This window comes from Hordeum vulgare, chromosome 2H, assembly GCF_904849725.1.
Source record: "Hordeum vulgare subsp. vulgare chromosome 2H, MorexV3_pseudomolecules_assembly, whole genome shotgun sequence".
In the NCBI taxonomy this organism is placed as follows: Eukaryota; Viridiplantae; Streptophyta; class Magnoliopsida; order Poales; family Poaceae; genus Hordeum; species Hordeum vulgare.
The window spans coordinates 162,589,318-162,611,170 of NC_058519.1; the positions used below are offsets into that span (position 1 = coordinate 162,589,318).

Here is a 21,853-nt window from a genome sequence, read left to right on the forward strand (position 1 = left end):
AAAACATGAACATCCTTGAAAATGGAAAGATTTTTTGAAATTGTGAAATTTCGGAGCAGAAGCATTTCGATTTTGTTTTGCAAAAACACAAATGTATTTTGAATAAGCAAACACTTTTTTAAGAGGCAAATATCTTTTAAACTTGTGAACACTTTTTTAAGAGATAAAATTTATTTTTTAAACTTGTGAACTCTTTTCTACAATATTCTGAATAAGCGGACACTTTTTTAAAAGACAAAATTTATTTGCTATTATAAGTCATTATTCACACTATTCTGACCGAAAATTTGTCTTTTGTAAAAGAAGTCAAATTATAAAAACAATTGAATTTTTCTTACAAATACAATGAATGTTAAGTTTATTTTTTTTAATATATTTAGATATTTTTTTATTATTTTATTATTTTATTTCTACATATAGGATGTACTAGCAAAAGGGCCCGTGCGTTGCAACGGGAGAAAAATAATCATAATCTTCAAGGATGCTGATCATATTACGTCCTTAAAATTTTAGGACATTTCTTGAAATGCGTGAACATTTTTTGAATTAGCAAGCATTTTTTTCAATTGCACTCAAAAAATAATACACAAACTTTTTCTCAAAATCATGGACTTTTATTGTTTTCACCAACATTGTTCTCAAAATTATGAATATTTTTTTGAATATGGGAATACTTTACAAATATCCCAAGTATATTTTGAATTCACAAACATTTTATGTTTTCTTCAAAATTCTATTTCAAAATTCTCAGTTTTACAAGTTGCAAAAGTTTTTCAAAAGTCAATATTATTTAAATTTTAAAAAATGGAACAGAAAATGGAAATAAAAAATGAGACTAAAAACAGAGGCACGAACTGTTTTTAAGATTTTTTACATGGACTTTTGTTTAAAATTATTGACTTTTTTCATTTTACAGACATTTTCTAAAATTTAAACGTTTTTTTGTATATGCAAACATTTTTCAAAACTCCTGAGTAGTTTTTGAATTCTCAAAAAAATTATGTTTGTTAATATTTTATTTAAAAATTCTCAGTTTCTTAAATTTAAGAAAAGTTATTTGAAGTTCTAAATTATTTAAAGGAGAAAAATGGAACTGAAAAGTAAAATAAAAAAACTAAACTAAAAGAACAGACGGCCATGCATGGGCCGGCCCAAATAGATGTGCTGCATCTTTTTCCAATGTCCAGAGCGTAATATAGGAGGTGCCTACAAGGGCCGGCCCAGCTCGGAAATTTTTCTGTTTGAAACGTTTTCTATGACTTATAAGTGGCAATTGTGGGTAATTTTCATCAACTTTATGAACAATGTTAATGACGGACGACAGAAGCACTAATTGCTTTATTAATACTAGCAAAATGGACCATGCGTTGCCACGTAAGAAAAAAATCATAATCTCTAATGATGGTGACCACATTATGTTCACATATCATCGCTTGATTTAGAAATTTTATGCAGAAAATGTTTTCTATTTTAAATTTATTCACAAGTTAAAGCAATCTTTACATTTTCAAAAAATACATATTATGGTTGTCAAAAAATCTTGGTAACTCAAAGATTTATTCTGAATATCAAGAATTTTTTTAGAAAACATACAATAATAATCCGATCCATCCAACAGTTAATTTTTCAAAACTCACACAGATATATTGTCACAAAGACTTAGAAGCATTAATGTTTAACTATGTACATTACATCTTTCGTGAACAATTTTACAAATATGGGAACAATTTTAAAATCAAGAATATTTTTTACAATTTACAAACATTTACTAAAAATCGTGAATATTTTTTATATTTCGAATGGGTTTAAATATATTTTTTTGAATTGGTGACCAATTCAAGAAAATACGAACAAATTTTTTGATGTTGGAGGATTTTATTTTAAATTCACAAACATTTTTTGAAACGCATGAAGTTTTCTAAATAACCAAACATTTTTATAAATCAGTAATATATTTATTAAACTTATGGACATTGTTTTGGAATTTGCAAAAAAAATATAAAAATTCTTTGCTTTTTTTGAATCCTATTTTTAATTCAAAATAAAAATTCGTCAGCATTTTAATTCGAAATTCCTATTTTTTAATATGCAAAAGTTTTTGTAATTCTAAATTATTTAAATTATAAATAAATAAAAATGTAACGGAAAAGTTTAAATAAAAAAAACTATCAAAACAGGCATTAGCTATTTTTAAAATTTAGGACATTTTTTTAATGCATTAACATATTTTGATTAAGGAAGCATTTTGTTAAATACCTTTAATAATTTTTAATACATGGAATTGTATTTGAGATCATGGACTATTCTTATTGTACAAACATTTTTCTAAAATTGGAAACATTTTATTGTATATGCGAGCATTTTTTACAAAACTCCGAGCAGTTTTTAAAGTCACAAACATTTTAATTTTTTAAGTATGTGTGGGTTCATAAAAGCAGACGCTTGTGCATGGGCCGGTCATACGGTGTGCTGGATATTCTCCCAGCTTGCAGAGCGTAATATAGGAGATTTTTACATGGACCGGCCCAATCCAAAAAAAATCGCTTTGTGAAACGTTTTCTATTACTTACCGGTGGCATGGTGGGTAATTTATGCAAACTTTAGGGGTAATTTTCAAGACGGACGACCAGAAACCTTATTTGCTTTATTATTAGGGAGAGACTAGTAAAAATGCCCGTGCGTTGCACCGGGTTAGATTGTCTATTTTTGGATCATGAATTTTGTATTTGAGAAGTCCCCCCTTCACCTCACCTCATGTCCTCCATCAACATCTACTTGAGCTTGCACCGTCATTGAAGTGCAAGTAGATATGCAAACGCCGAGACCTGAAACCCGTGGTTTCCTTTTCTCATTCTGTATTTCGCAAGAAAAAATGAAGAGGGATTGGGCAGGCTATGAACTTAGAGTTTGTATGACTTACACTTTGTGTACTATGATGACATAGGGTTATATTTTCAGACAACATATATGTTGCCTCCTGTATTCCCTCTGTTCACTTTTTTAAGACGTTTTAGACATCTGAAATTGAACTGTTTTGGGTGTTGTCTGAAATGTATAAAACGTCTTACAAAGGTGAAGGTTGGGGTAGAAATAATTGTTAATTCTTCATTCATCAGCGTAGCATGAAAACAAACGCCAGTTGCCATAGTTTTCAACTTATATCATCACCAATATATGTTCAGAGTCTTGCACTTTCACTTGAGCCAAGTTCAGAAATAAAAATGTGGCAGGACAAAAAGGTGACCACCTGCACCGTTGTGCATTTCTTGAGGGTGATTAACGGATTTTGGCCAAGCCCCGGCCATCAGTGGTTCCATTCAAGCCACACGGGGAAACTCGTATTCAAACTCGTTTCTAGACAACAAAATTGCAGATAACTCAAAACGCTGAAGCAATTCAACATGAGACTTTCAGTATAAACAGAACAGACTATAAGATGATTCATGTTATTCCTTAACACCTTGTGAGTTCAACTTAAACCCTCTTCCGCCCATGACGCGAGTCTAACAAAACTCCGGTAAACATATATAGCATAGCTGTTTGAAATTTTAGGGACATATGTCAACTGACCTCCTGTGAAGCTAATATGTTTTCCTCTTATTTGTTTTTTAAATGTAGCACAAATCTTGTTCTGGTTGAGAGACAGATCTGGCAAAAGGAAGCTAAGCCGGTGTCAAGCTCAACAATGGCTGCTTTCAGCCTAACAAGTTGTTTCCCCTGCTTGAGCGCGAGGAAGAAGGAGGTCCCACGTTCTGCTCCGACCAATCCACACACCAGCGGCGTCGCTGGCGCCGTGCCACGAACTTTCTCCTTCGAGGAGCTCGCGACGGTGACAAGAAACTTCAGCGACAAAGGCTACATGAAGAGCATCAATCAGGTGACAATCCAATTCTTCTTCTTATTTTATACTTAGTTTCATATACGTACGGACCATGACGATTTGAAGACATGATCGATGTGAGGGAAAGAAAATGATTGATCAATCAACATCTGCATCTGTAGGTCGTTGCTATAAAGCTTCAGCATGCTGTTGATCCAAGTGGCTCACCAGAGCAACATAACAGGGAGTTCCTTGCCCATGCGCTCACGATGAGCGGGCTGCGCCACCCAAATGTCGTCAATCTTATTGGCTTTTGTGCAGATGGCCATCACCGGATCCTGGTGCACGAGTACATGTCAGGTTCTCTGGAAGATGCGTACATGTGCTATTCATATGCATTGCATACCAACAATCTAGCTAAAAGCTTATAACTGTGTTCATGATTCGTTTGAGGTTGCTACGGAGGAGCGCGTTGCGGGTGGTGCTCTCGTCGCGGTCAGCGCGGTGAGAGGGGCGCGTGCTCGCCCGTGTCACGCCTGCGGGCGCACAACGGCCGAGTGGTGTGGAGGAGCGCCTCAGCCTCGTCCCGGCGCGCGCGCACTCGCTGGGGAGAGCGGAGCGCAGCGTCGCGTCGTGGGGAGGGGAAATGAAAACGCCGGCGGCAAACCCTCGCCGCAGGTCGTCCTGCGGGAGCCGCGGAACTGTAGCTAGGAGAAAAATGGGAGGAGGAAGCGAGGGCGGGGAAGCCACTCACCGAGAGGAGGAGGCGCCGCCGCGTCCTCGCCGCCGCCGCTCCCCGGCCAGGCTCCGGCCTTCCTCTTCGTCACCGGCGACCCCGCCTCACCGCCCGCCTCCAAATCGGCCTCCCAATCCTCTACAGTGCACCCATCCAGCCCCTGCCAAGCAGTCGCCACCGTCCTTCCGCATCGAGCAGCCGTCGCCATCGTTCCGCATCAAGCAACCGCCGTCCCCAACCACGTGGATAAGGAGCCTGGGCGGAATTATTACATGACGCAAGGGTTATTTTATAAACTCAAAACGTTTTTTTCCAGATCCACTTACATAGGGACTGCGGATTGAATATCCAAAAGTGGAGGGGCTTTTGTGCAAAAACGCCTCGACGGACGATAGAAGTGTTCCGTGCTTTATTATTAGGGAGAGGTAAACATAAAGATAAAGGGAGCGCACTACGTAGCAGCGCTGCATGGCTGACTTTCCGTGCGGCGGCTTGTTAACCCACAATTAAACACACTCGTCGCTTCTCATTAAATTTTGCACGTGTCGCTTTCAACCACCATCTGCTCTATGCATGCATGTCGCTTCTCGGTAAAATTTGCATATGTCGCTTTCAACTATCATCTGCTCTATGCATGCATGCGGGTTGGAAAAAATGATTTATCTCATTGATTAATACTTTGATTGAAGATTCGCTTTCACCGTTAGGTTCGTCTCGACGAGACCTTCAAAATAAGATCCCATGTTGACATGTTTTGTTGAATTTTTTTCGTTTTTCCTAGTTGCCACATTTATGTCATCATACATTTTACGAGTGTACAGTTGTCATAAAAATTATACATAGTTATCGAACAATAATTTTATACTTTTTAAGTATTGCAGTGTTATGTGAAGCTAAAAAAAATGGATATTAAAACACTAACAATAAGCAAGTAAATGCATGAACCAGCACAAGCACAATGAATCATGTTTTCAGTAGGGTATATCAACATTCATAAATCTGATAACCAAGTTAATTTAATGTGAGAACTATGTGAGAGATAATGTGACAAGTAAGTGATAGTAATCTGACAAGTAACGACGAAAAACAAAAGTTATCGAAATATATCGACATGGGATCTAGTTTTAAAGATCTCATTACGATAAAGTTAGTGATGAAAACGAATCATTAATTAAAATAACGGTTTGAGAGATAAATATTTTTTTTAAATACAACACTGCTAAGCAAGCTCTTTCTAATTTGTGCCTGAGCCGCCGCACAGGAAAGCGGCTGTGCATTGGGGTGCAGTTTAGATTTTCCAAGATAAAGATATACATCCAGGTTCCAAAAGTTCTGCTCTTTCCTACGTCTCGCTATACGCGAGATAAGGGGCGTCCCGGGCCGACGGCACAAACAGTTCCACCAACCCCCGAAACTTCTTATCATAACCTGGCGTGAGTGAAACGGCCTCCCCTGGCGCTACGCAACAGGCAGCAACGACTCCCCCACCACTCGCCGGCACCAGTTCCCTTCCCCTTCCCATCCATCCGAAAGCCCGCACGCCCCAGCGCCTCTCACCATGACTCAGGAAGAAGCGCCGGCGCCCGTGAACTTCTGGGGCGAACACCCGGCGACGGAGTCGGAGTACTACGCGGCCCACGGCGCGGAGGGCGAGTCCTCCTACTTCACCACGCCGGACGACGCGGGCGCGCGCCGCCTCTTCACGCGCTCGTGGCGGCCGGCGGGTGGGGGCGCCGGCGCTCGGCCGAGGGCGCTCGTGTTCATGGTCCACGGCTACGGCAACGACATCAGCTGGACCTTCCAGGCCACGGCCGTCTTCCTGGCCCGCTCCGGCTTCGCCTGCTTCGCCGCCGACCTCCCCGGCCACGGCCGCTCCCACGGCCTGCAGGCCTTCGTCCCCGATCTCGAGGTCGCCGTCGCCGACCTCCTCGCCTTCTTCCGGTCCGTCCGGCGGCGCGAGGAGCACGCCGGGCTGCCGTGCTTCCTGTTCGGAGAGTCAATGGGCGGGGCCATCTGCCTGCTTATCCACCTCCGCACGTCGCCGGAGGAGTGGGCGGGGGCCGTGCTGGTGGCGCCCATGTGCAGGATCTCCGACCGGATCCGGCCGCGCTGGCCGGTGCCGGAGATCCTCACCCTCGTGTCGCGGTTCGCGCCGACTCTCCCCATCGTGCCCACGGCCGACCTCATCGAGAAGTCCGTCAAGGTGCCCGCCAAGCGCCTGATCGCCGCGCGCAACCCCATGCGCTACAACGGCCGGCCCAGGCTCGGCACCGTCATGGAGCTGCTGCGCGCCACCGACGAGCTAGGCGCGCGCCTCGGCGAGATCACCATCCCGTTCCTCGTCGTGCACGGCAGCGCCGACGAGGTGACCGACCCCGCTGTCAGCCGCGCGTTGCACGAGGCCGCGGCCAGCGAGGACAAGACCATCAAGATGTACGACGGGATGCTTCACTCCATGCTCTTCGGCGAGCCGGAGGAGAACATTGAGCGCGTCCGGGGCGACATCCTCGCCTGGCTGAGCGAGAGATGCACGCCGACATCAACTTCCTGACAAACATAGAAAAGAAACAAGCAATGCATTCTATTCGGATTGTGCAATGACCAACACACGGGAAATTGTTTTCATGTGCAAATGTGCGATGATTCTCTCTCTCTATATATACACACAATATATTTTTTGTCTTTACATGATCTCGGTATACAAAATGGTTGTCTCCTGATCAATGAAAGAATGCTACCGGTTTGCGGAGCTTCTGGTTGATTGTATCAGCTCTCTGCCGGAGCTGGCGTTGGATCTGTTGAAGCTGGTGCTGGATCTGCTAGTGCTGGCGCCGAAGCTGCCGCGGGCAGTACAAGGCGTTCCCTGCCTTGTACCAGCTTGGCGGAGCGAATTTTATCTCCAGCCTTAATCTGTGAAAGGACATCTCTTCCGTCTGTGGCATACCTGCAGATGTTTGTTTCCACACAAAAGTTCTTTCTTTTAATCCACAAGAAGATGTCAATTCTTCTTGGGGACCATAATATCTGATCAATTTCACTATCTAGTCATTGCAGTGTAATATTAAGCCGTGACTTACCCGAAAACGGAAAATTGTCCTTCCTCAAAAGATATTCCTCCTAAACCAGACTGCAAACAACAGAGAAATTATCACAAATCAAACTATTTAGACAGTTGATGCTTCTACTCCCATACAGCAAGGTAACCCCGAAGCAGATGGTTTGGGCATTTTTAACTACTGCATTACTTGAGTCGCGTTGGTAGTGCAGTATTTGATATATATTTCTAACTAATACTAGCATTCAGGAATTATATGATTTTTCATAGATGGCACAAAGCAATCCTAGGACAGCAAATATATATGGTTCACAAAAGGAGAGAAACTTAATGCATTCTTGAGTCACATATACTTATCCAGACCTTCCAAAATCATATACTTGTCCAACCTAGTCAACAAAATGCAGAGCAAATATGTATTTGGGTGATTGCGTCTACTCATTGTTTATGTCACTGCGTAAATATGTAGCCTTACTCACATTTCTCTTATCATATAGATAGAAGAAGAACTGGCTTGGTGACGAGTACTCATCTGAATCCTCACTATGTGACATGGCAACAGAGCCGTATACAGACATTGGAAGGACTGGCAGTTCTCCATCCTAAATTATATGAAGCCAAGGAAACAAGTCAATATATAGATAACATTAGCTCAAATTGGTTTCACTGTTGAAGTAGTGTGAAAGAGTGACCTGAATACTTAGGGGGCTCCTATATAGCGGTTCAAACTGTCCAGCAGGCATGACCTCCAATGGAAGAGCATACCCTTTATTCCCAGTCTCACTGTCTACAATGATTGCCTGACTCACAGATTTTAGTGTTGTACCATCATACGCCCCATCCAAAACCTGAAGCAAAATTTACCCTATTGAGACATCAAAGCAAGGACTCCCTCCGTTCACAAATATAAGATGTTCCAACTTTTTTCTGAATTGGATGTACATAGACACGTTTTAGTGTGTGTGTTTCACTCATTTCAGTCGGTATGTAGTTCATACTGAAATATCCAAAACATCTTAGATTTGTGAACGGAGGGAGTAGTTGTAAACAAAAAACTGAAACACTACAGTGTAGTGCATATGTCAGACTGAAGCTCTAGCAGATATCCCTTATATAAAGACAATCATGTCTGCTTATTTTGCATTTGTAAATTTCACCAGAACTAGGCAGGAAATGATGAGATGGGATCAGAGTAATGCTACCTTACCAGTTTCGCAAAGTTTCCAGCAGTCAGTGGGGCAGAATATCCATCAACTACAACCTGCATGTAGTATACAAATCAACAACTGACACACAAATCTGTGATTTTCTACGGGAATTCTGGGGTGGACAATACTAATGCAAGTCATGGCATGACAAAAGATAGTAACTAAGACTATCCAGACGTGCATTTTCAGAGCTCTTGAGCACATCCTCTTTTATTGTTTGAAATAACGAAAGAAGGAATTTATATGATTAATAAAAACTAATCTGTCATACAGATAATAGAATGAACTATGTGTCCTCAAGTTCTCATCAGAAATTTGCTGATTCTTAGTCTACATGAAGACAAGAACGGGAGTTAAAAAATCATTATTAGTTGCTTTAACCGTATTTTTCTTCACAGACTACAGGAGTGAAATAAAATTCATGGTTTTCTTTCTTTTGCCGGGGGGGGGGGGGGGGGGGTATAGTATTAACTACCAAGTCATGACATGAGATCTGTGATTTCTTTTGGAAATTTTAGGGGAGGGGGGGGAGGAAAAAAAATTCTGAAAGCCGAGTGTATGCTCCGAGCTCTACATGGCATTATCCAGGCTATGGTTCCTGTTTATCGTTGTTAGAAGAATGCACTTCAGGATGCCTGGCTATCAAGTAGCCACTAAAATATTTCACAAGTGATTGTAGAAACTGACAGCGAAGGGAAAAGGAGACCTCTGCCATTATATTGGCATTCTTGTAAGGTAGCAAGATGTTGACTCAACTGTTTATGATATTACAATCAAGCAAACAGCTACCTGAATTGTAGCAACACTTTTGGGTTCACCGCCAGCAGTTGGAACGAATGTTGAACCATCACCTTTCTCAACTGTGAATTCAACAACTGCTCTTCCTGTTAGCCTATAAATGACAAGACATTTAAATTAAATTTCATATACGTCTTTTTTAGAGATCAGGCGGAAAACCAAACAGTTAATATTAGTGTCCCCTCGCCCCGAGGAATAGAAAAGGCAAACAACCAATATGGTTGCAGAATCCGTTGATACTAATCTGCACACATTGTATAGCTTATGCATTAACTAATCATAAGGAAAAAAAATTCCTTATTGTGCCTCAGGAATTTCAAAGGAAATTTTTTTGTGTGATGTTCTTACCACTGGGTACGAACCTGGAATTTAATCATTTTACATTATTGTATTGATATGGAAACTGAAGTGTTTTTTCTCTTGTCTTTTCCTGATATTAAAATAAATAAATAAAATGGGCATGTGCCGTATCAACTGTCACTCATATTTTAATACTCCAATTCGTGATCCTAGGATCAAAATTTAAGGGGGGCTTACATATTAGGAAGGAGGCGTTAAGTGTTTGTGTCTGAGAATTTCCACTCGGAGAATGAAATATAAGCAAGGAAGCAGACGCGATAACCAACCAACGTCCGAATAATGATAAACTTGTAGCTGCCTACAGTGATTCCCTTTTTCTAGTGAATATTCAGCACCACGATAAAAGTAAATGCCTATTTCCCAAGCAGCTCTAGCAGATAACTTGTTTCTCTCTTGATTAAGTCTTACCCTAATAAAATAAGAACTGCATGGTTTTCTATGTCCTGAATGATCGAGTTCCATATCAGTTTTAATCTTCAGACCTGCAAGTGTTCCATACTCGCGGTAATTGTTGGATCTAGAACCGCTGGTGATTATGAAATGAAGCATGAAAACAGGTCTACATACATAAATTGGTCATAGAAATGACAGGAAATGCATATGGAGACTAGAGACGCCAACAGAAAATCACCTTGGGTACTCTAAATACTGTTTAGGTAAGAGAAAGGATAAACCTGGAGCCTGTTGAAAGAAAAGAAAATCCCTTTTAAGTAATCAAACCTTCAATGGAGGAGAATTAGTCTGCTCTGAGTATCTTCAAAACAATGGTTTCTAATTTACTAGACTAACCTGCAACAGCTCCAATTCAGCAATAGTATCAAGAGAAGAAGCAAGCGCTACGGAGAGTCTATCATTGTCCTTATCCTTAATATATTTCAAGAGAGTTTGTAAACCACCCTGCAAAGATGCTAAAGTAACTCAGCTATCATATAATCTATTAATACAATTCACTTTTGTTTCACAACCTGAATTTGACCCTCTTCAGATATCATACAATGATCCCAATGGAAAATAAATGTATTTATCAGTCAAATTTTACAGGTATGTAGATCAAATCTCGGTGTATATGTCGGATTTTTTCAGAATTTTCTGAAACTTCAAAATATGACTTATTTATTTTCTGTTTCTTTTTAAAAATTTGAGGCTCCAATAGTCCCGGGAGCCAAACCACTTCTCTCTTAACATAGCTTTTACTTACCTTCCCTTCAAGCAAAGCGGTATATAGCTCCGAGCCCTTCTCCTTGAGTTCTGCAGGCATGCTTGCCAACATTGCCTCCTTGTTTTCAGTTGCTATCTGCATTCAGAGCGAGTTCTATATATTGGGATTCTCGATGATGAGCTGAGGCAGTTCAGAATCAGTAACAAGGTTTACAACGCAATGAAGAAGCATGTGACATCACTAATCTGAATAGTTCTTCAGATCAGGTTAGGGGAGTCAATTTACTTGCATGGCCTTCTTGACATCCCCCTCCATGGAGCCATACGGCTTCCTCTGCGGTATCCTTAGCAGATACGAGATGTCCTCCAACGAGTTCTGAAAAATGTGCGCCCAGAACATGAGAGACAACGCTCAATCGCAGGGAACGCAAGCCGCGACGCCGATCCTGAATTTTACCTGTATAGTCTTCATGCTTGGGTTGGCAGGGATGGCCCTTCGCAGCGCCAGCTCCCCCGTCCTGGGCACGTTCGTGTCCGGCGAGTAGAGGACCGCGTTCGCCGGCAGCGCCACGGAGATCTGGGCGATGATGGCAATCGCCGCGACGGCGCTCTTGAGCAGCTCGAGAACCCCCTCCTGAACCAGACCATTCACATGGAGATAAGGTCTCCGGAGACCTCGGAAGACGTGCTTTGGAGTAGAGTTGCAGCTACCTCAGCCGTGCTTGGGGAGGAAGAGTGGGGCGGCCGGCTGCGCGGGGCACGGGCGACGCCGCAGAGAATGCGGTGGTGGAAGCTCGGGCGCTTCGTCCATACTACGAACTTGCTGCCGCCGGCGGAGGCCGCGGCCGCTGGTGCGCGCGGGGGTACGGGGAGGGCTCCGGCGAGCACCACCGTGGCCATTCGCGACGCCATGGTGGTTGGGGCCTTTGTGAAGGGATTTCGGGTTGATACGAAGGAAAGGAATGGAAGGGTGGTGCCGTTGCTGCCGTCGCCGTCGTCGTGGTCGCCGTCTATTCCCAGCCAGTGAGCTGCAATCCGGTTCAGTAGTCCGCGTGGCCTATGCTTTGCATTAGGCCTCGTCCGGCAACCTTTTTTTTGTCACATTACTTCACTTTATATTACTCCGACGGTAGTAATCAAAGTCCAAATACATTAAAATAAGTTTATGTCAGGATTGAGGAACCATAAGAGCATGGTTAATAATACAGCCAACAATCAGCTACTCTATAAGAAGTTGTCATATCATATAGAATCAACCTAATAGTCGACATATACAATAGTAAGTTTTAGATTGTACTCCCTTCGTTTCTAAATATAAATCTTGTAAGACATTTCATTAGCGGTCTACATACGGAGCAAAATGAGTGAATCTATGCTCTAAAGTATGTCTATATACATTCGTATGTAGTTCATTAGTAAAACCTTTAAAAAGACTTATATTTAGGAACGGCGGGAGTAGTATTTTAGTAGTAGTTGGTCCACCTTACAATCTTATAAAGTGTCTTGGATTTCGTGCTGCAGCTGGCTACTCACCAAGAGTCCGCTTCTCTTCTCTCTCTTCCTCTCTCTCTCCTCCAACTAAGCAAGGATATAATATTTTAGTCCATATAGCCTGCTTTTGTCACCTTATTGTACTTGCTCTAAATGACACCCCAACAGTAGAGCTAAAGCATTTTTAACGAGGCTATAAGCTTCATGATTCGTGCCACAACCTTTAAAAATGAATGAATAAATTGAGAGTTGTGAAAAGGTTTTCTTAAGTTTTCTATAATGGGTGCATGGAGAACTCCAACCTCTTTTTTGATGTTGATGATGACTTTTGAACAATCAGAAGCTATGTAAGCATATATGTCAAAGAGAGGTCTTGAGCTAAGGAGAGAGTTTCCGTGTACGACAAAGCTTCGTGTGAAGAGGGGTTGCTAACTCTTGAGCAATTGATTATCGAGGAGCCCATGTACTTGCTAGTATGGTATCTGCAAACCGACATTGTATGATCCTTCGTTTGATAATCTTGAGGTTGCCTCATCTACCTTTCTTTCACACAAACGGCTCGTAGGGGAGACCATTCGCGTTGATGCCCGACATCATGCAATGTGGGTGGCATGCTCGGCTTCTTTGGTATACAAGCCTCACGTTCTCTCTAGGGATGGCAATGGGTATCCATTACCCACGTACCTTGCGGGTAAAAACCCTATTAGGGTAAGGGTATGGGACAAAAACTTACCCATGGGTATATAAATAGAAAAATCTAAAACTCATTGGGTAGAGCGGGTACGGGTATGGGATCATACAACTCATACCCATATACCCATGTACCCATATAAAATCTATGTAAACTCAAAATTATCTCTACAATCTACACTATGTCAATACTTTATGAATTGAAAGTGTATGCCTATGTAACATCCCAAAATTATAAATTTTTGGAATGTTAATATAATTATTAGATTGTTTGTTTGTTTGCTTGAGTGATTGAAACTTGTGTGAAATTTGAAACTTTTCAAAAACTTTTGAATGAGAGGGAATAAAATGACTTTCCCCATCTCCGATGAATTCAAATTCAATCTTTTAAAAGAAAAGAGAGAAGATGACATGACTTCTTCAACTATAAAGAATTTGAACGGAGTTTGCATTTGAATCCTTTCAAAATATTTGCCCTGCTTCTATATTTTTCTTCCTCGATAAAATGCCCCGACAGAATTCTTGCACGCAAGAAAGAGCGGAGGAAAATGACCCTCCAAAAACCAGGGCCATTCATTGAAATATTTTGAGCCAAGAAAAAACCAAAATTTAATTTGAGAAAATAATTGCAAAAAGAAATAATGCTTTTAGGGATTTTTTTGAAAAACATTTTTTTAGTTTTTATTTTGGCCGTGGAAAAATGCCCATCATTTAGATTTTATTTTTCTGATAATTTTAGTGTATAGAAACTCTATATTACGAATTGATTTGATTTCCCTTTTATCGTTTTAGTTTCCTAATTTTGAAAAAAGGAAAGAAATCGCGTTTAATAGGAAATAAAGAGCTGACCCATTAAGGAGTTTCCAAATCTGGCCCGTTTAGTATCTTCTCCTTCCTCTAGTCATTCACGTTACCAGGAACTTCCATGGCAGGACCCAAGAGATCCTCCCCTTCCGGAATTCGCGAATCTCCTTCCCTCCCAGCACCTCCTCGCCACCTATAAAGGACCCCCTCCTCTCCTCGTTCCATTTTCCCCATCACCTCGCCTTCTCCCTGCTCGTAGCCACGGTGCCACCATCCTCATCTTCCTGTCAAGAACGGAGTACAGTAGGTCTCGTGGCGCTTCCCCATCACCCCTGCCGAGCCTCTCCAGCACCCCACCCCCTGCCGTGCTACTCCTCCGCCGATTCCCCACCCCGCCGGTGACCTCCCCACCTCGCCGGAGCAGCTACCTCGCCGGAGTTCTTCCTCTGTGTCACCCATGGTGAGATTCACGAAATCCCGTATTACAGTTTTTTCAGAAAATTGCAATCTTAGAAAATTCATATCTATTAGTCTATAACTCCGAATTAGGTGATTCTTTTTGCGTTGGATCACAAATTTTATGCAGTTTCTGTAGATATATAATTTGTCTATGTTTGGATTTATAAAAATTGAGTTAGATCAGATTTGAATTAAAGCTTGTTTTGCTTATTCCGGGAGTTTAAAAATAGCTTTTAATTTGATTCTTTTTGCTGCTGCTTCCTATTGATCATATCTTTCAGTAGTTTCAGTTTCAGTTTTTTTTACATATTTTTTACTTGGGGTTTTTACCAAAACAGATTCTGTTTTAGTTCTTTTAGGATTATGACTATTTTTTTTTCTGTAATTGTTTTTAAATTAATTTCTTTTATATTTCAGAAAGTTTATGTTTAGTTTATGTTAGTTAAACAGTAGGTTCTCAACAAGTTTTTATTTTTATTTTATTTTTTATCATGAAATCAATTCTAGTTCCGTAGTAACGTGCAATTGTTTTTCGCTTTGTTTCAAATCCCGTTTGGGAATACTTTCAAAAGGTTTTGTGAAAAACATTTTATTTTATCTTAGTTAAACTTATATCTTAGTTCCTTGTTATTATTTTCTGTTGGACAAAAACCATTTAGTGTTTGATGTAGTAGAAGACTCCCTAGTCTTATTTGAAGTTTCTTTCGGATTCTTATTCACTCTCTCTTTTGTTTTGATTGCTAGAATGATTGCTAGTATGAGTGCTTATGTGAATGATATGTTTGTTATATAGATTTCATCGGAGAGTGACGAGTAGTCTATCAAGTTATTTTCTCGAGAAATTCTTCTTCGTCAACATCACCAGGCAAGTCATCTTTGATCATGTTATTTTACCTATGTTTTCGATGCATGGTAGATCACCTTCTTTGCCCAATTGCATGCTGCCTAGGTACTTGGAAACTTTAGTGTAAGAGTAGTATCATGTGGTAGGAACACAACACCCCGACACTTGGCCCCGGGACGACAATTTCTTAATGCTATGCTTGAGTAGACGGGTTATCGGTTGAGTGTATACCACGAGTGATGCGAAATTGATATAATAATCAAGACCGGACTAAGACAAGATTTTCAAGACCTCGGACGCAATGCAACACTGGGTGAAGGACGGTTGATCGACTCCCTGGAAAACCCAGTGGATGCCCGGGATGCTGGAGAGGCCATGTCATCCTGCGGAAAGCTTCACCCAGGCTCAAAGAGACGGATGGATATTTTCAAGACCCAAGGCTTACCTGCACAGCCACAAGTCATTATGGGCTCTGGCTTGGTTGGACAACACGACGACTCTGGACAGGCGGTGCTAGCAGATGTAGACGAACGGTAGGAATGGATGGGCACCGACAGGGATTCAGAGGGACCCGTTGAAAGACCATGTTTTGATCATCCGGTCTTCAAACACCCTGAAGTGCGAGGACATACACGGAGGCGATCAAATCTTGTGGGGAACGTGTGCAAAACTCTACAGAGTACTCAAACCTAATCGATTAGCCGTGTCCACGGTCATGGACAACTTGAGCCAAAGGAACTGAAGTTATCTGGATTTCTCAACACCATTAAATATATTTGATGAGGGAAACTATTGACAACTCGGGTACGAGAACTGGTTGGCGGAACCATCTCGTTAACAACAAACCTTGTAGTAACATTTTGCTTTCAACCCCTCTTGTTGTAGGATAAAACTGGCTTTATGCAAAACTTAGCTCCACCGACCAAATATGCATGTAGAGATAGTTGATTATTATTTTACCCCTCTCTTATGTGACTTGCCGGCATATTCGATATGCTGACCTACACGGCTGCAACGTCTTATGTTGCAGATATTTTTTTCTTCGACGAGTAAGAGTACGATTCAGGGTTACGGTCTACACTCAACTTGCCGTTGGTGTTTATGGGGACTCCACTCCCTTGACTGCTTCCGCTGAAATAATTAAGGTATATATCAGTTTTACGCTATTTACATGTGATTGCACTTTGATATATACATTGATGTACTGTGTGTGCCAGCATACTGATCCAGGGATGGCACAGAAACACAGAGGCTTGACTCGTCTTGAGTCGGGTCGCTACAGCCTATGTGTTGTTGTTTATGACTATATGATGTTGTTTTATAAGTATGTGTTGTAGTTATAATCTATCTTTGTAAAATATACAATACAATGCATTTTATAACTATAAGTTGTTTAAATTGATGTTTGCAAATATGGGTAATTTTACCCGCGGGTACACGTCTACCCTGTCGGGTAACGGGTATGGGAAAAAATTGTACCCGTTGACGAGTATGGGTAAGGGTGATGGGTAATATCATACGGGGCGGGTAAGGGTATGGGGAGGCTCCACCCGTACCCATACCCTGCGGGTGCCATCCCTAGTTCTCTCGTGTAGGAATCCACAAAGCTGTGTGTGGAATATGGAGACTGGAAATCATCCTCATGAATGCCTTCCAATGGGTGTGTCAGATGGCCCAAAGGGTGAAGAGTACCCTCGTGAAGTCCTTTGCCGGTAGAGAATCGATAAGGGTAAAAATCCAACACTTGGCATTTGGCCTCCTTATTGTCCGGACCCTGATCCTAAGGCACACAAATCTAACATGTAACACATCATATAGTTTTGCGTCCTCAAGCAGAGTACACAAGAGTTGCCACCTTACCTTGGTTGGGGGCGTTTGCGCCTTTTGACTCACATATATGATTATGTCACAAGCATCCATATGTCAAAGAACCTAGGTCGACATGAGTAGTTATAGATCAAAGTGCCACAATCATACAAGGACATGTATACATAAATCCAGCAATGCATGTGTCGGTCATCAGCGTGTGTAATCGAGTCATAGCAAGCTATAAGGACTCTAGTAAACACCGTGTGCCATTTACCCGTAGGGACAAACACAACAACAAAGAAGGATACATGTTGGTCAACCAATGTGTCCAGAGCAGTAGCAAGCTACCAGGGCTTAGTGAAAGCATACAGAGGCATTTCCCCATAAAGAAGGCTATCATAGGCATACAACTAGGTGTCGAATCCCACACATATCAATGTATTTCAAACATACACGCAATATGCATGATATGTGTAGATATAACATGGCATCACAACATAACTCCATGACTCAAAGTATTCCTTAAAGGCTCATAGCAGCCAACATAGTGTGATATTACAAACACGGGTTACATGACCCAACACACAAAGTCGTTCAAGCAACAAGCGGACGCAAAACATGTCTCGGTACAGACATCTACTAAAAGTGGCTCGAGGAGCCTCAAAATCTACAACGACCCTCCCAAAGGAGTCAGACCTATGTCTGGGATTTCTAAGCTAATTGTTCAATGTTGAACTTTGCACAGAAACTGTTAGGGAGACCAAGGTCTCCTCTACAAAAACATAAATAAAACAATCATGAGTACAAAGGTACTCAACAAGACTTACATCAGAACTATCTACATATGCATCATTATCAATAAGGGGGTTGTGGAGTTTAAAGCAACAAGCCAACTTTGACTCTTGGCTAACATGTACTACGACTATGAGTAATTTCTTTGAGATGAGAGAGCGCATACGAGTCCACATATTCACCATATTAGTACACCACTATGGATCTGTTGGGGAACGTCGCATGAGAAACGAAAATTTTCCTATGCTCACCAAGAACAATCTATGGAGATCAACATTTACGAGAAGGGGAGTGTATCTACATACCATTGTAGATCGCTAAGCGGAAGAGTTGAAAAACGTGGATGATGTAGTTGAACGTCTTCCTGATGCAATCACGATCCGTCCCACGATCCAATCACGAACCGTCCCACGATCCAATCACGAACGTCCCAATCAAGTACCGAACGGACAACACCTCCGCGTTCAGCACACGTACAACTTGATGACGCCTTCACCACCTCGATCCAGCGAGCAAAGGTGAATTAGTAGCTGGGTTCTCCGGCAGCACGATGGCGTGGTGCCGGTGGTGGTGGAGCGATCCCGACACGGCTTCGCCAAGCGCTACCGCAATCGTGATGATGGAGAAATACTACGAGAGAGAGAGGGGAGGGCTACGTCGTGGCTTTCAGGTGCGACAGCCCTCCCTCTCCTCTAGTATATATAGGGGAGGGGAGGAGGAGGCCGGCTCCCTAGGGTTTCCCTAGGGTGGGGTGACGACAACCAATATGTGGCTTGGCCCCAAGGAAGGAGGGGCGGCGACCACCTCTGAGCCAGCCATCCTCCCTGGCCGCACGAGCCTTAGGTGGGAGGGGCTGGTGCGCCACCTATCACTGCCCATGGGGCCCTCCAGGGCTGGTGGACCCTCGGAACTCTTTCGTAACCTCCGTCACAAAATCGGTAATCTTCCGAAACTCGAATACCAACTCCCCATATATCAATATTTACCTCCGGACCATTTCGAAGCTCCTCGTCATGTCTGGGATCTCAACCGTGACTCCGAACAACCTTCGGTCACCAACACAATAACTCAACTATATCTATATCATCACCGAACGTTAAGTGTGTAGACCCTGCGGGTTCGAGAACTATGCATACATGACTGAGACACCTCTACGGCCAAGAATCAATAGTGGGACCTGGATGCCTATATTAGTTCGTACATATTCTATGAAGATCTTTATCGGTCGAACCATGATGTCAAGGATTCAGCTAATCCCGTATGCAGTTCCCTTCATCCATTGGTATGTTATTTGCCCAAGATTTGATCGTTGGTATCTCCATACCTAGTTCAATCTCGTTATCGACAAGTCTCTTTACTCGTTCCGTAATACAATATCCCATGAATAACTCCTTAGTCACATAGCTTGCAAGCTTAGTGTGATGTTGTATGACCTAGTGGGCCCCGAGATACCTCTCCATCACAGGGAGTGACAAATCCCAGTCTTGATCCATGCCAACTCAACAGACACCCTTGGAGATACGTGTAGAGCATCTTTATAATCACCCAGTTACGCTGTGATGTTTGATACACACAAGGCATTACTACAGTGTGAGTGAGTTGCATGGTCTCATGGTCATAGGAATAGATACATTAACAAGTAGAAAGCAATAGCAGTAAACTTGACACGATCAAACGTTATGCTTACAGTTTGGGTCTTGTCCATCACATCATTCTCCTAATGATGTGATCCCGTTATCAAATGACAACTCATGTCTATGGATAGGAAACCTTAGCCATCTTTGATCAACGAGCTAGTACAGTAGATGCTTACTAGGGACACTTTGTTGTCTATGTATCCACACAAGTATTTGAGTTTCCGATCGATACAATTATAGCATGGATAATAAATGACTATCTTGAACAAGGAAATATAATAATGACCACTTTATTATTGACTCTAGGGCATATTTCCAATAGTCTCCCACTTGCACTAGAGTCAATAATGTAGCTCACATCACTATGTGATTTACATTGTAATGTATATATCACCCATACAGTTCTGGTGTTGATCATGTTTCGCTCGTGGAAGATGCTTAGTCAATGGGTCTGCGACATTCAGATCCGTGTGCACTTTGCAAATATTTATGTCCTCCTCCTTGATGTAATCGCGGATGGAATTGAAGCGTCGCTTTTTGTGTCTGATCCTCTTGTGAAACCTTGGTTCCTTGGCCAAAACAATGGCACCAGTGTTGTTAGAGAACAGTCATTGGATCTAGTGCACTGGGCACAACTCCAAGATCTGTCATGAACTCCTTCATCCAGACACCTTCTTTAGTCGCCTCCGAGGCAACTATGTACTCCACTTCGCATGTAGAATAAACTACCACGCTTTGCTTGGAACTGCACCAGATTGTCATTCCCCCATTAAGAATATATACGTATCCGGTTTCAGACTTAGAGTCATCCGGATCAGTGTCAAAGCTTGCATCAACGTAACCCTTTATGGCGAGCTCTTGATCACCTCCATAAACGAGAAACATTTCCTTAGTCCTTTTCGGGTACTTAAGGATATTCTTGACCGTTGTCCATTGTTCCATTCCTGGATCACTTTGAAACCTCCCCGCCATACTTATGGCAATGTTGACATCAGGTCTTGTGTATAGCATTGCGTACATGATAGAGCCTATGGCAGAAGCATAGGGGACAACACTCATCTTTTGTCCATCTTCTGTAGTCACTCGGCATCGAGTCTTACTCAACTTCGCACCTTGCAACACAGGCAAGAACCCTTTCTTGGACTGATCCATTTTGAACTTCTTCAAAACTTTGTCAAGGTATGTGCTGTGTGAAAGTCCTATCAAGTGTCTCGGTCTATCTCTATAGATCTTGATGCCTAATATGAAAGCAGCTTCTCCTAGGTCCTTCGTTGAAAAACTCTTATTCAAATATTCCTTTATGTTTCCCAAAAATTATATATTGTTTCCAATCAACAATAAGTCATCCACATATAATATTAGAAACACTATAGAGCTCCCACTCACTTTCTTATAAATACAAGCTTGTCCATAAACTTCTATAAACCCAAACGCCTTGATCACCTCATCAGAGCGCTGATTCCAACTCCAAGATGCTTGCACCAGTCCATACATGGATTGCTGGAGCTTGCATACCTTGTCAGCCTCGGTACTCGATAGTAGCTCTGCAGCGTCATACAACTAAGGGGGTGTGCGTGCTATGACGGTTCATGGCTCGTCTATCAGATGATCGATACTTGAGGAAAAAGCAGGGGCAACTGGACTAAGGGTCAAAGGGGATGACTGCTCCACCTATAGTAAACAGTTTTAAGGTGCAGTAGAATAAAGTAGCAGTTTATCAAAAACAGGCTATGCATCAGATATAGGAGCTAACTACAATAGTAGCAAAATTCTAATGCAAGCATGAGGGAGAAAGAATAGGCGATATAGGAATGATCAAGGGTGGTTTGCTTGCCTGGATGCTCTGCAGACATATACAGATCCTCGATGGTGAAGTAGTCAATCACCGGATTAACATCGGTCTCGGGGTCTACCCGAAAGGAAGTAACGAAGGGAAAAACAAAATAAATAACATAGCAAGCAAACACACCACAAAGCATGACAAGGTAATACACCGTGCTAGGGGTAATCTAACGCAGTACCAAACATTACAGACGAAGTGGGAAAATATCTCATGATATTTCTCGGGTCTTTGACTATTACCGCACAAACGATCCTAATGCAAAATGTCCATGTTCATCATGGTAGAGGCATGTGACGGATTAACAGATAGCATATTCGGATTCATTGGATTTTTCTGAGGAACTTTCATA

At 42.0% G+C, this 21,853-nt stretch overlaps 2 protein-coding genes and 1 long non-coding RNA gene across 3 annotated transcripts; 1 reads left to right on the forward strand and 2 right to left on the reverse strand.

The window, feature by feature from the left end:
* Positions 1-3,416: 3,416 nt before the first annotated feature.
* On the reverse strand, positions 3,417-5,062 carry LOC123429847. The gene is made up of 2 exons (XR_006622766.1): positions 4,575-5,062; positions 3,417-4,158 (listed from the first exon to the last, which is right to left on the reverse strand). It is a non-coding gene; the product is annotated as an uncharacterized LOC123429847 (long non-coding RNA).
* A 651-nt stretch (positions 5,063-5,713) lies between these two features.
* On the forward strand, positions 5,714-7,242 carry LOC123425672 (caffeoylshikimate esterase). The gene has a single exon (XM_045109374.1). It carries the CDS (start codon positions 6,115-6,117, stop codon positions 7,105-7,107), a length of 993 nt encoding a protein of 330 aa, XP_044965309.1. The 5' UTR covers positions 5,714-6,114; the 3' UTR covers positions 7,108-7,242.
* Positions 7,164-12,172, reverse strand: LOC123425671 (peptidyl-prolyl cis-trans isomerase CYP37, chloroplastic). Its single transcript, XM_045109373.1, has 12 exons — positions 11,847-12,172; positions 11,593-11,769; positions 11,422-11,511; positions 11,176-11,271; positions 10,767-10,874; positions 10,609-10,658; positions 9,609-9,711; positions 8,819-8,872; positions 8,304-8,459; positions 8,091-8,213; positions 7,634-7,683; positions 7,164-7,500 (listed from the first exon to the last, which is right to left on the reverse strand). Exons 1-12 carry the CDS (start codon positions 12,045-12,047, stop codon positions 7,323-7,325), a joined length of 1,386 nt encoding a protein of 461 aa, XP_044965308.1. The 5' UTR covers positions 12,048-12,172; the 3' UTR covers positions 7,164-7,322.
* Positions 12,173-21,853: the final 9,681 nt, after the last annotated feature.